The 15,384-nt window shown below is 44.3% G+C and overlaps 1 protein-coding gene across 5 annotated transcripts in view; it reads left to right on the top strand.

Moving 5' to 3' along the window:
• The window catches only part of ABLIM3 (actin binding LIM protein family member 3), a 148,358-nt gene that overhangs the window by 78,242 nt on the left and 54,732 nt on the right, over window positions 1-15,384 (top strand). For all 5 annotated transcript variants that reach the window (XM_005599308.4, XM_070233035.1, XM_070233034.1 and 2 more), the window contains 2 exons: window positions 9,990-10,173; window positions 12,000-12,112. In XM_005599308.4, coding sequence (XP_005599365.1) covers window positions 9,990-10,173; window positions 12,000-12,112 — 297 coding nt within the window. The remainder of the gene's footprint in view (window positions 1-9,989; window positions 10,174-11,999; window positions 12,113-15,384) is intronic.

Here is a 15,384-nt window from a genome sequence, read left to right as displayed (position 1 = left end):
CAAGCTGTCTTGGTCAAAATTCAGCATGGCTCTGAGATGAGCACCTCTTCTATAACTGTGTGACAATCCCCAATGGGTAAGTCTAACAAGAGAGATGATACATCTTGACTTCAGCTTATAATTTGGGAGCAGATGGACGTTGGGTTACCTCTAATTATTATAGCCTACCCGTGGCTAATTTATAGAATCCTAGACTTAGCTGAGCTAAGAGTTCCTAAAGAAGAAAGATAACTAGCAGCAGAAAGGAAGAGGGGCTCGGCTGAAAGAGCCCGGAGAGCCCCCTGACCCAGATAGGGCAACACTCCCTTCCCCAGCGTCCCTGACAAATGCCTCTCCAGCCTCCATTTCCTGAACTCTCCTTCCAGGCTTCCTCTTCCACATAGCAGCCATTCTGGTGTTGGATTGCCCTGTGGCTTTGGAAAATGTTTGACCCAAATCCTGTAGCTTCCACCTGTTGGTTCTAGACTTGTCCCGATGAAGTTCGATGAACACTTTGTATTTGCTTTTCCCTGTGGCTGCCCTCCACATACTTGTAGCCAGGTCTTCCCCATGCCCAGTTATACCGCAGATCCTTAACTTGAGCTTCGTCTGAAATGATTTCAACTTGTATCATCATCCTGGAGTCTTTCTCCTTGATCCATTCTAGTTTGTCACCATCGTTCTTAAAACATAATGCCCAGAAGAGACCACAGTTCTCAAGGTCTGCCAAATACAGCAAGGACGACATTTCTGTTCATGTGACTGATATTGAATTGACTTCCTGAGGAACCACTTCGCACCATTGATGTGTATTGAATTTAAGGTCATTTGAAACTCCCAGATCTTTTCATTTCAGTATCTGCTTCCAAGCTCAGGCTCATATATCAGAGATTGACTTCCACTGCCATTGAGAAAAAGCCTGGATTTCTTTCCTCAGGATCTAACTGGAGTCTGCACTGAGCAAATAAATTACATATTCATATTCCCTAGTTTGTTTATGGAAACAAATATGGGATATATTTTAATTGACGTGATTTAAATTTGTGTGTGTGTGTATGTGTGTGAGGAAGATTGTCAGTGAGCTACCATCTATGCCAATCTTCCTCTTATTTTATGTGGGATGCTGCCACAGCATGGCTTGACGAGCGGTACTAGGTCCATGCCTGGGATCTGAACCTGCAAACCCTGGGCCGTCAAAGCAGAGCACATAAACGTAACCAGTATGTCACCAGGCTGGCCCCTGATGTGACTTAAATTTTATATTGAAAATTGGCAAACCCCTTTAATGCAAGCTGACCTGCAAGAGGATCTTGGTAGAGACCATTTTTATATCCCCAGAAACTGAGTCAGGACAAAGGGTGAAGACAATAAAAATTGTTATAAGGAGGTTTGAACTACGACTCTGCAATTATATTATTAAGAGAGTATATTTGTTACTTTTTGCTTAAGCCAAAATTTGATAGCTTAAAACAATCTTTTATTTAGCTCATGATTCTCTGGGTTGGCTGGGCAGTTCCTCCAGGCTGAGCTGGCTCTGCTTATCTCTGTTGGCCTCATCATTGATGTTGTGGTGGCTCAGCTGGCAGTGGTTGGCGGACTGTTGACCTGAGTGCCTCCACATGGCTTCTCATCCTCCAGCAGGCTGGCTTGGGCTCACTTGTGCGGTGGTCTCAGAGTTCCAAGTGCAACAAGAGAGCAAGGTTTAATGAGGAAGACTTTCAAGCCTCAGCTTGTGTCATGCTTGTTAATATCCTGTTGATCAAAACAAGTCAAATGGCCAACCCAGATTCAAAATCATGGAGAAATAAACTTTGCCTTTTGTGGAAAGATCTGCAACATCAGATTTCAAGCCTGTGAGTACAGAGAAGGGAAGAATTTGGTCATTTTGACAGTCTACCACTGGGAGGTTGTAGAATCTCTTTCAATGGAGATTTTAAGAAAAAAAAAATTATACTATTGTTTTTCTGACTATTTTCAATGTTAATTTGCTTAAGGGTAAAACAAATGAGAAGATTTTTGTTTCCAACAGTTACCAGTATAGGGATTAGTTACCCTAAATAGCCTTCTCATTTGAAAAATATAAAATCTCTATGAATTTCTTTTACAACTCTTTTAACATGCATTACTGTACTAACATGAAAGGAAGGAATCTGCAGAGGTGAAAAACAAAAATAAAAGCAGAAATCCTGGTGTGACTGCCAATGCCATATTTAATCCTGATGGTTTATGCTAAACCTTAAAGACCTTGAGCTTTTACTTTGGTGGCTGTATGGATCATGGAGAACAGGAGGCAAAGGCTAGAGCCTGGTCAAAGTAGGAATCTAGTAGGAGACCTCTGAATAAAGCTGAGATGTCCACCTACAAAAATCTTACTCTCATTGTGTAGATGGATAGATGACTCTGGAGAAGGAGACAGCACTGACTCTTGCCTCTACCAACTTTGGCACTGGGTAGAAGAGAATAAAACTTGTACCGATATGTCTATCCATAATCCACCCTTTCCGTGGATTCGCATTCTGTATGTTTGGTGTAAATTTTTAAAAAGTGAAATAGAGAATTTAAAAGAAAGTGGTCCCACACTTGGCAGATAGCAGAAGTGAATGATAATCCTCTTTGGAGGAACTCAGCTTTACTGCAGACCTCAAAGAATTCTCACAGATAACATTACTGGCAAAAGTAGTGACTCACAGTCAAAACACACAAATCGTAATGGAAGGAGAGCCCGCAGAAACAATGAAGAAGAGAATCAGAACCTCAAAGCCTTCATCTATTGCAACTTTCTGACATTATGTCATAACTATGTTTAATACATTTAAACAAGTAAGAGAAGCCGGGGGAAAAAATGAGCAAGAAACAACAAATTATAAGGAATAGCACAGCAGATTTGAAAAAGAAAGAAATAAAACTTCTAGAACTAAAAATACCTAATTTTTGAAATTAAAAACTCAGTATATGGATTAAGTAGCAGATAGATGTTGCTGAAAAGAGAATTAATAAACTGTAAGATTTAGCCAAGAAAGAGGTATATAGATTTAGCCCAGAAATATGAGAAGGTGGTAAAAATAAAAGAGAAACTGATACATGGAGAATATAGTGAGAAAATTTGACATATATCCAATCTAAGGTTTGACCTAGCTCTATAGATATATAACAGAGAACATGAGTAAGAGGACAATATTTGAAGAGATAACAGCTGTGAATTTTCTAAAACTGTTGAAAAACACGAATCCTTGGATCCAAGAAACCTAATAAATCCCAGCAGAAAAATGTAAAAGAAATCCACCTCCACATATCAGAGTGAATCTGCAGATCACCAAAGACAAAAAGACAATCTTAAAAGTAGCCAGAGAGAAGACAGATCATTTGCATATGAGTGGTAAACAGACTGGCAGCTGGTGTTTCAGTAGCAACAAGGCAACCATAAAGCAGTGGAATGATACTTTTAATGTACTGAAAGACATAACCTAAAGTTAGGATTATGTATTCTGCAAACCACCTTTTAAGAACAAAGGCAAACCCACAGCTCACATCGTACTTAATGATGAAAGACTCCTGCTTCCTGTAACATCAAGAATAAGGAAAGAGTGTCTGCTCTTAACATTTCTGTTCAACGTTGTCTTGCAGGCTCATACTGGGTCAGTTAGGCAAGAAAATGAAATAAAAAGCATCTAGATTGAAAAAGAAGACGTGAGACTATCTCTGTTTGCACATGACATGATCTTGTATATAGCAAATCCTGAAGAAGGCACTAAAAAACTATTAGAATTAACACTGATAAATAAGTTTATCAATGTTTTAGAGTGCAAAATCTATACACCAAAATCAATCGTATTTCTATACACTTGCAATGAACAATTGGAAAATAAAATTGAGAAAACAGTTCCATTTACAATGGCATCAAAAATAAAATACATAGGAATACATTTAACAAACGTGTAAAATCTATACTCTGAAAACTACAAAATATTAAAGAAGATCTAAATAAATGGAAAGACATCCCTTATTCATGGGTCAGAAGTCTTAATATTGTTAAGATGGCAATATTCTTCAGACTGATCTACAGATTTAGTGCTGTCTCAGTCAGGCTGCTGTAACACAATACCGTAGATTGAATGGCTTAAACAACAGAAATTTATTTTCTCACAATTCAGAGGCTAGAAGTCCAAGATCAAGGTGTGAGCATGGTCACGTTCCTGTGAAATCTCCCTTTCTGGCTTGCAGACAGCCACTTTCTCATGTGTCCTCACATGTTAGAGAAAGAAACAGCGAGCTCGATGGCGTCTCTTCTAGTAAGAGCACTAAGCCCATGATGAGCTTAGTGGGCCCACATAGGGCCCCATATCCAAATACAATCACATGAGGGGTTAAGGCTTCAACATATGAATTTGGGGGAGGACACAATTCAGTTCATAGGAAATGTTCATGAGAATCCCGGCTGGCTTCTTTGCAGAAATTGACAAGCTGATTCTGAAATTCATATGGAATAACAAGGGGCATAGAATAGCAAAGCAACTCTGAAAAGAAGAGCGAAGTTGGAGGACTTACTACAAGCTACACTAAACAAGACCGTGTGGGACTAGCCCAAGGATAGACAGATCAACAGAATAGAATCGAGAGTGCGAAAATCAACCCTTCCATTTATGGTCAGTGGATTTTCAACAAGGCGACCAAGACAATTCAATAGGGAAAGAGTAGTCTTCAACAAATGGTGCTGGGAAAATTGAACATACGTACGCAAAGAAATGAGGTTGGTCTCCTTGCTCACACCATACACAAAAATTAACTCAAAATAAGTCAAAAACCTAAATGTAAGAGCTAAAACTATAAAACTCTTAGCAGAAAATAGAGGAGTAAATCTTTGTGACCTTGAGTTAGGCAAAGCTTTCTTGGATATAACACCAAAAGCATAAACAACAAAGGAAAAATAGATAAATTGGACATCGTCAGCTTTTGTGCTACAAAATATGCCATCAAGAATGTGAAAAGTCAACCCACGAAAGGGGAGATAAAATTTGCAAATCATATATCTGATAAAGGACTTGTATCTAGACTATGTAAAGAATTCTTGCAACTTAATAAAAAGGCAAATAACCCAATTTCAAAATGCACAAAGAAATCTAAATAGACATTTCTCCCAAGAAGTTATACAAATGTCCAATAAACACATGAAAAAATTCTCAACATCATTATCCATCAAAGAAATGCAAATGAAACCACAATGAGATGCACTTCACACCGCCAGGATGGCTATGATGAGAAAGACAGATAATACAGGTGTTGGTGGGAATGCAGAAAAATTAGAACTCTCGTACATTGTTGCTGACAGGAATGTAAAATGGTATAGCTGCTTTGGGTCACCATATGACCCAACAGGTCCAAATTTCACTCCTAGATGTATGCGCAAGAGAAATGAAAACATACATCCACAGAAAAACTTGTACACAAATGTTCATGGCAGTATTATTCGTAAGAGTAAAGAAGTGGAAATATTTCAAATATCCATCAGCCCATGAATGGATAAATAAAATATGGTATATCCATAGAGTGAAATATTATTTATCAATAGAAAGGAATGAAATATTGATACATGCTCCACGTGGATGAACTTTGAAAACACAAATGGCCCGTAAATGTATAATAAGATTCTCAATTTTATTAATAATCAGGGAAATTGAATTTAAAATCACAATAAGATATCACTACACATCCACTATGTTGACTAAATGCAAGAAGTTAGGTATTCCCACATACTGGCGAGGATGTGGATCTGTGGGAACTGCTGGTGGGAAGGGAAATAGTGAGGCATCACCTCACACATACAAGAATTTTCAAAGCAGCATTTCCATAAAAGAGAAAGAATGCAAGCAGCTCAAATGTCCTTCTACCGTGGAATAGATTGATTGTGATGTTGTCAGACGACGGAATACAGGACAGCAGTGAAAATGAATGAAGTGCAGGGACATGCGTGGACGTGGAAGGATCTCAGAAACATCATACTGAAAGAATGAGGCACAGAAGAATAAATGCAATATGATTCCATTAATATAAAGTTCAAAAACAGGCAAAACTAAACAATATATTGTTTGTAGATACTTCATAGGTGGTTAGACTGTAAAGGAAAACAAGGGAGTGATAAACACACAAGTTGGAATGATGTGGGATGTAGGGGAGAGAGAACAGGATTCCAAGGTGCTGATAATGATCCGTTTCATTAACTCGGTAGGGGGTACCTGGGTGTGTATTTTATTATTATTCTTTAAGCTGTATGTACAGTCATGCACCACATAACAACATTTCAGTCAGTGATGGACTGCATTTACGATGGTGGGCCCTTAAGACTAGTACCATGCAGCCTAGGCATGCAGTAGGCTAGACCATCTCGGTTTGTGTGAGTATACTCTGATGTTCACTCAAGAACAAAATCGCCTAAGGACGCATTTCTCAGAATGTATCCCCATCAGTAAGCAAGGCATGACTCTGTATATTCTATACATTTTCTGTGTGCATAATGTATTTCACAATTTAAGTATTTGAAATAGTGAACTAGAGCACCCTCAGGGGCCTTTCTAACTCTTTGATTTTGGAATTTCCTAAAACTCAATCTCATTTGAAAAGTTGAAAATCAGCAGAATTTTATTATATATATACATATCCTGGACTCTCAGATCTGGATGTGTCCTCTGTTACCCTCATTTTAAAGATGAGGCAACTAAGCTCCAGAGATGTGAGGCAACTTTTCCAAAATCACATAGTACCTGAGTACTAGAATAGAAACACGGACAAAGGTCCAGTGACCCGCGAAACAGTACATTTTCCACTGAAACGTGCTAGGGCTGTGTGCAGGGCCTCCTCCTAGGCATTATATGCCTTTTTTGAAGAAGAAGAAGAGTGGCCCTGAGCTAACATCTGTTGCCAATCTTCCTCTTTTTGTGTGAGGAAGATTATTGCTGGGCTAACATCTGTGGCCATCTTCCTCTATTTGGTATGTGGGACACCACCTCAGCATGGCTTACTGAGTGGTGTGTCGGTCGGCGCCTGGGATCCGAACCCACAAAGCCCAGGCCACCAAAGCAGAGCACACGAACTTAACCGCTACGGCACCAAGCTGGCCCGGCTTTTCTTCAATTAACAAACTTTATTTTTTTTGATTCACAGAATAGCAGCTATCCTGGGTGTATTAATTCCACATCAGTTCTGTACTGCAGACACTCTCCATGGCCTTTCCAGTTACTTGAATGTTGGGCTCTGCTCAGCCTCAGATACGTCTGTCATGCTGCTCCAGCTTGCCTTCCATCCCCTTGTTCTCCACTGGATTTCCAGAAGCCCCTAAGATTCTTATCACCCTTTACATCCTTTCTACCAAAAACTTCCTCCTTCAGCTCCTTGGGGGAAAGGGAGGAACTGACTGTTCCAAGTTTTCTTCTGGCCTCCTGGTTTTCTCCACTGGGAGAGGTGGCTCTGGGGGTGGAGTTGGCCCTAGAAACAAAGGAGAGAAAAGAAGGGAAAAAACAGGAGCTGCTTCCAATGAGGTCGTAGGCCATGACCTAACTAATTCCACAGCCATGAAGTCAATTGATCCGCCACCTGCACGCCCAGAACAGCGTGTCCTCTGAACTTGCCTGCCCTCCAGACCAGGCATTGTTTGATGTGGTGAATTTTCAGGAAGCCTGGTGGAAGATGAACCCTTCCCCACCAACCACCACCACCACCACCACCACCACCACCACCACCACCACCACCTCCTCCACTGACACCCTGCCCCTCTGCAGGGGTGGTCTGCAGGCCCTCCAGCCCTCCCTCACACTGAGTTTTAAATGTTTAGGCACGTGGTAAGCCTGGAAGGCAGCTCTCCTCCTAGACTCACAGGATGTCAGTGTCGGAAGAAAAGCTCAGGTCATTTCTTGTCCAGCTTCTTCATTTTGTGTGTAAGGGAACAGAGGTCCTAGACAAGAGAGGGCCAAATTCATTGTCACCCAGAGAGTTTGTGGCAGTTGACGAGACCAGAGCCAAGGTGATCTGACTCCAAGACCACCCACTGTGCTGCACCATTCTGCTCTTAATGCTATGACATCTGGGGCTGCCCTCCTCCTCAGTCATCTGGGCCCTTTAAGCCTGCCTCTGGCCTGCGAGGTGAACAAACACTTGCAAAATATTTCTGACCTTCGCCTGCAAGTCCCTCCTATTTCTAACCTGGCAGCTTTTGCAGAACAACTTTCCCTGTTAAAGATAAGGTAGTATTTACTGGGGTGATGTCACCCAGTCTAAGCCAGGTCCTCATACTTACAGGCTTGGAAACTCCATTTCATTGGTTTCCCTGCCACTGATCAAGCCTGAGAGAGCTGACTAGTGCTAACCGAGTCCTCAGGAAACGGATGTATAAAGTCAGGATGCCTGCTTGTTAATATAAACAAGAGCTGAAACTCTCCATTGTACTGGATCATGTTGCCCTGACCAGCCGCTTCGCTCCCAAAGGCAGTCTATGTAGAAAATCAAACTATCGGACAGTCATTTGGTGAACGCAGACTCAGGACAAGGAGAGGTAGTCATAGGGTCTGAATGGGCTCTCTGGTGGCCTTCCTTTGATCGCTGACCAGCGTTTCCTGGCTGGCCCATCCTGGCTTGAGCTGGACCAATACACTCAGCAGTTCTGGTGTCCCTGAGAGCCATTTGATCCTCTTGGAAGAAACTTTGCCTCTTTGCTCTGCCTGTCGTGTGTTGATTTCGTAACTTAACTCGCAGAGGGAAATTTCACTTGCCACATTTCTAAGCCCTTTGAGGGAGGGGAGTCCCACATGATTCAGTTGTTCAGACACCTATAATTATACCCACCTGCTCTTCTATTATCTGTCCTACACATCTTCATATTGTCCACAAGGATATCCCAAAAGACTGTATGAAATACCTTATAAAATCTTATTGCCCCTCTATTCAAAAGCTATCAGGACAGTTGATCATTTTTGTAGCTGAGTGATGGGGCGTCATTAGAATCTCTTTACCTTTGTAAATGTCTGAGATTTTTCAAAATAATTTTTTTTTAAGTTTTTAAAAACTAGGGGAAAATCCATCCATGGCTTCTCAGTATCACACAAAATCTAAATTTTTTAAGCTAGACTCAGGCCCTCCTCCAACTGTCCTGTCAATATTTTCCTGTATTACCATCTTCCACTCCTTAAAAACACCACACCTACCCTGGCCCCACCTCCACACTTGCAACTTCCTGCCTTTAGATTTTAGCTCATTCTGTTCCTTCAAAGTTCGCCTCAAGTGCCACCTCCTCCAAGAAGCCTCCCATGATTGCTCCCCCACTGATCATGCTCCCTTTTCCTCCCCACTCACAGCGCTTATTGCCTGCACCAGCCCATGGCCTGTCACCCCGATGTATGTTCTCTACAGTCTTCTCTCTGCATATATCATTCGCTCTTCACAGTTCAGGCATTGTGTTTTATCATTCTTGGCTGGGAACAGACCCACTCATTGTGGCTATGGTGAGGACAGGTTATAAACTTCACATATCGTCCATCCTATCACCATCCTAAATTGTCTTCACCTAGCACAGAGTCGCACGTAGAAAGTGCCCAGGAAATTTTTAACTGAATGATTCTTCTATCAAATTCCCGATACCGCCAGCTATGTAGCATTGCATGAGCCATATGGCCTTAAACTTCTCATCTGGGTGTTGAGAGGATTGTACGTCAGTGATCTCAGTCAGTCAGTGTGCATCAGAGGCAGCTAGGGAGTGTGTCAAAATGCAGACACCCGGCCTCAACCCCAGGGAGTCTGATGCAGGCCCAGGCATGGGCATCTTAAGAAGCCCGCCAGGTGATTCTGACGTGAGGGGTCTTCTGGCTGTACTTTAAGGAACACTGGCCACAAAGGCCCATGAGGTCCCACGTGTCACCATCCTCTGGCCACTCATGACGACAGGCACCAGCTGTGTCCCCAATGAGAACCTCATGCTTGCAGACCCTCCTGGCCTCAACCTGCCCTTTCTCCCTCCTTGTTTCCCCCAGTGTGTGGCTGTGGCCTGGCCCAGTCAGGCTTCTTCTTCAAGAACCAGGAGTACATTTGCACCCAGGACTACCAGCAACTCTACGGCACGCGCTGCGACAGCTGCCGGGACTTCATCACGGGCGAGGTCATCTCCGCCCTGGGCCGCACCTACCACCCCAAGTGTTTCGTGTGCAGCCTGTGCAGGTGAGCGGGAGGCCAGCGGAGGCCGGGGCCCTCTGCCTGAGCCCCAGGGAGGGAAGAAATGGCCTTTCCCAGGCAGTCTGGGGTTTTCAGGGCTTTATGGTGGACACTTGGGTTTCTAGAAACTCAGGGGTGGGAAGATCTCACAGGCCACTGGTTCTCAAGCCTTGTAGCAACTGAATCCATTTGTCAGATGTGATCTAATGTAAAACACTAGTGTGTCCTGCGATGAAGGCAGAGTGAGGATCTGAGCCCCCACAATCAGCCTCCCATTTCCCGTCAAAAGCCCCAAAGGAACTAGTGAGGCCCCTGGCCTCTCATAACTCAGTTTGGAAACCACTGATCTGGCCCAGGCTCCCACACCGTCAGCCAGATGGTACCACACGTGGTACAGGGGCATCTGTTTATAGCCTTCCTCCATTACTCTGGCAAGTGACCTCACTTCTCTAAGCCTCAGCTTCTTCATCGGTAAGATGGGCATCAAAACCATTCCAACCTTGTTGGGTTTTCATGAATGTGAATGAGATACTGTGTGCAAAGACCTTAGCTCCATGACTGGTGCATAATTGTGTCTGCTTTTATTCTCCCTTTCATTATCATAATGATAATCACCCAGCCTCTCAGGATGTCTGATAGGTGATGGAAACCTCACCCGTTCCCTCTTCCCAACCCCCAGCATCCCAATCACTTAACTCAGCAAATGCACTTTACAGGCCCACTGTATGCCAAGCACCACATTAAGGAGATGAGAAAAATAAAGAAAACCTCAACCCTGCCCACAAATACGCTATAATTTAATGGACTGCTCTGATTAAGTCATAAGTAAAGCATGATTAGAGTATATATGCATTTTTTTAATTGGGAAAAGAATTATAGATGAATTGTTCTACCTGTAAAATAACCTGTTAGTTACTAGTAAGAGTAACTAACCAATTAGAGTTTCTGATTAAGACTAATGACACAGTGTGTAAGAAAATATAATCTCCCAATGGAATTCATTCATTCATCCATCTCTTAAGACCCAGGCCCTGGGTCCTGGAATCACAGGCCCGCAGGAGGTTGGCACAGTAGGTTTTTGTCAAGTCTTGTAGAGATGAGCTTCCTCCCCAAGGTCATGCCAAGTCCTTTTACCATGAGTCCATTCCTGGGCTGTGATGAGAACACGGGTCCCCTGACTCTCGCCACAGCTCTCCCTCTGCTGTCCCACGTTGCTAATAAAAGGGCAGTGGAGCTCCTGGAAGGCTGTGTCAAAGCTTCTGCCCAGAGTCCATATAGCAGGTGTCCCACATAGCATGCGCAAGAGCGGTCCAACGATGAGATTGACAGTGCCGGGGATTCTGTACATGGTTTATATTTAGTTGGGAGGCAGGATATGTAGGAGCTTGAGACCTTGAGCCATGGAGCTCAAACTGCACAAATGCAGAGGGGGAGAGGGAGAGGTTATTTGTGGACCTCTGGATAGTGAAAGGAAGAAATTTTGGTAAGTTTGGGAGTTGAATGAGTTCTTCTTCAAGGAGAAGGAGCAACTCTAGGAGGAGTTGTTAACCTCTTTGTTCTGCAGATGAGAAATGGAAGTTCAATTCAGTGTCATGGTTTACCCAGTGTTGAAATCATGTTAATGGCCCCCGGGGTCCTCCAGTTCCAATCCTGTCCTTAACTGAGTGGTAAACTCAGCCCAGCCCTGTGGACAGCACTTGAATTTACCTGGGGCTCTAGAAGACAAGCTGTGTGTGTTACCAGAGAGCTTTGAGCACATGTTGTCATATCACCAGTAGACACAGAATCCCTCCAGAGAGGAGTGTTAAATTTCTCCCTCGTCCCCCTTGCAGGAAGCCTTTCCCCATTGGAGACAAGGTGACCTTCAGCGGGAAGGAATGCGTGTGTCAGACGTGCTCCCAGTCCATGACCAGCAGTAAACCCATCAAGATCCGTGGACCAAGCCGTGAGTCCTCCCCACTGGGCACCTCCCTGTCTGCAGGCGCCGTCACCCCAGGTTCCCCTGTCCCGCCTCCATTAACCGCTCCAGCAGGCCTGGAGGGAAGTGGGGGAGGTTCTCATCCTGGAGGATTCCTGAAGCATGACCCAGTTGGCACACAGCCCAGACTCACGAGCTTCCCTAAGCACAAAAGCAGGGAAAACAGGCTGCCCAACTATAAACAGTGATGACCTGTGCCACATATTGGCCACTTGGGTGGGGCCCTTCTGGGATGAGCTGGGTTCCAGATCTGACCTTCCCTCTAGATCCACGTTCCCAAGGGCACCCCAACAGAGCCAGTCAGGTGTTTTGCCACCAGTGGTTCTCGATGTTTATAAACTCCACTAAAAATGAATACGCTGATGTGTCTTAATAAAGAGGAAATGTGGGAGCAAAGCACAAGGGCTGTGCCAGTGTCTCTTAGAATGTGTTCCAGGGAGCTCTGCATCAGCTTCAGGCAGAACTGGTAAAAATACAGATTTCTAGGCCCACTTGGACTTCTAGGAATGGAATCTAGAAATCTACACTCTTAATAAGCTTCCTGGGTGATTCATTCGCTGTTCCTAAGATTGAAAACCACCATCTAGGGACGAGGGGAACATCTGCCATGCCATAGTAAATGTTGTGTTTTCTCACCGAACCATAGATTTGGGAGAAATCTGAGGATCAAGAGTGTATCTTGGAATAGTCATTCTAATTTGAGTGTCCGTTCCACTCAAGTGTGTCTAGCAGTAAGATGTCTAAATCACTGTTCCCAGACATCTTGTCAGGCCGCTGCCTGCATATGCCCACACACACATGGACCCAGCCCCCTGGGTCTCGGTAAACCATGCTAAGTTCCAGTGTTCTTTCATGTTACATGACACTCTTGCTGGCCTCTTCAGCAGAATCAATGAAAACCCATTAGCCTCCTGTGCTGCGTCACTGTGCGGGTGTGGGGGCTGCTGGCCACAGCACCAGCAGAGTCAGCATGCTGGGGCTGCATCCGACCAAGGAGGGTGAGCAGGGAACACCCTGAGTCAGCAGGGCTTGGCTCCCAGGGGCTCCATTAGAGTCCACCCAGCGTGGTCAGCTGGACAGAAAGACAGGGGGAAGGCACCCTTCCTCATCCTTCCTTCCTTTCAGTTGAATCGGATCTGCTTGTGGAACATGCAGAGCCCTTGCTTTGGCATCCTTGGTGATGCTCAAGAACAGTTTGCTGCTCTGAGCCCGTTTCCATCTTGAGTTGGCTGACTGCACACACTGCTATCCTTCATAACTCCTTGAAAGCATCATCCAGAATGACAGCAAGGCTGGGATGATAGGATGCAGGACCATGGCCCTGTGGCTGATGCTGCTGAGGTACCCAGAGACCAGTGGGACCAGGTGTGAGGCTGGAAAGACAGGCAAGCTGGGAATCAGGAGCCCGCCAATCTTCTGCATGATGCAAAGCAGTCACGTAGCCTCCCTGAGGCTCAGTTTACCTAGCTTTGTGGAAAGCAAATGTATTAGTATACAGGGAATCAAACTAACATCTGTCGTAATGTGTAATATGCTCTCTAAATATACAGTGAGGGATGTGGTTGGCTTGGGGTTTAATCTAGAAAGCACACCAAGGGAGGACTTGGAATGGTTCCTGGATCTGTTGTTATTTCTCTGAGCCTGTGTTGCATGCTACTGCATGCATCAGGGATCTCGGAGAGGTAGGAGAGTTCTTCAGCTGGGTGTGGGAGTCTCGCATGTGAGCACGTCCTCGAGGAGAGGCTGTTCAATGTCTCCACCATAATTCTGCAGAAGAGGAGGTAGAGGAAGGTGAGGAAGAATGAGTAAAAATGAGCAAGTGAGCACAGGGGCAGTGCCCGGGGGAGTACCAAGGATTGTTGTTCATCTTGTTACTCATGAAGTAAAGACATCAATCTGCGGATCTGTGATACATATATTTCATAGAAATGTTTTCTCCCCAAACATGGTCACTGTCGGTGCCGCAAAGGCAAGGTAGCTTCCTGCCTAGACAGAATGTTGGAAGGTCTGCTGACTTCCCCAAGGACAGAGGGAACCCAAACCAGATCTGAGAGAGTGCTAAGATGAAGAACATATCACTTAAAAGGAAAAAGAAGGAGGAAAAATTTGGTGTATTTTTGAACTACAGGATTGTGAAGTTTCATCCCTGTAGAGTGAATAAAGACATTCTTGAAAAGCAGGAGCAGTATCTACTCAAAAGAGATCAAAAAGAATACTTAGGAACTGTCAAGAGAGAAGAATTGTGTTGCTTGCCATAGGAAGAAGGAATGTTTCCTCACAGACCTCACTGAGAAGAATCAGCAGCACTGGCAACACCAGCATCACCATCATCACCACCATCCCTAACATCACCACCACTACCATCACCAACACCACCGTCACCACCACCATCACCAACATCACCACCACTACCATCACCAACACCACCGTCACCACCACCATCACCACCATCACCAACATCACCACCACTACCATCACCAACACCACCGTCACCACCACCATCACCACCATCACCAACATCACCACCACTACCATCACCAACACTACCATCACCACCATCACCACCATCACAAACATCACCACCACCAAAACACCATCACCACCTCTATCATCACCACAACCACCACCATCACTATTGCACCACCATCACCAACACCACCGTCACGTCACCACTGTTAACACTGATTGACTCTTACTATTGCCAGGCACTGCACAGACGTCACTAGAAGAGTCAGCAGCAGTAGCAGCACCACCAGCACCACCAATACCACCACTATCACCACTGTTAACATTGGCCCTTACTACTGTCAGGCACTACACTGTTTTTTATACATAATATCTCATTTAATCATTACAACTCTATGAGAGGGATAAGAGTAATTGTTTTATAGATGAGAAACTAAGACTCAAAGAGCATAAATGACTTCCCCGAGGCCATACAGATAATAAATAATAGCAATGGGATGTGAGCCCAGGCAGTCTGCTTTGGAGCCTATTCCCTTAATGCCCTATGCCAGAGACGTGACGTGCTAATCAGGAAGGGTCCTGTCTTCCTGGATTAGTTGCCTAAAGCAAAGTGGGGAGCTTGCTGTAACTCACAAAACCCACTCATTTCTGCTAATCTAAGTGGAAGGAATGACGCAGTCAAGAAAACTAAAAATTGCTGTCTGGGGTCTTTAAAGACCTCAGGACACTGAGAGATTTGGGAGGAACAGGTGGTGGCGTCATACTTTCTGCCA

The sequence above is a fragment of the Equus caballus genome, chromosome 14 (genome assembly GCF_041296265.1).
Source record: "Equus caballus isolate H_3958 breed thoroughbred chromosome 14, TB-T2T, whole genome shotgun sequence".
Taxonomy (NCBI): Eukaryota; Metazoa; Chordata; class Mammalia; order Perissodactyla; family Equidae; genus Equus; species Equus caballus.
This window is presented reverse-complemented; position numbering and strand designations above follow the sequence as displayed.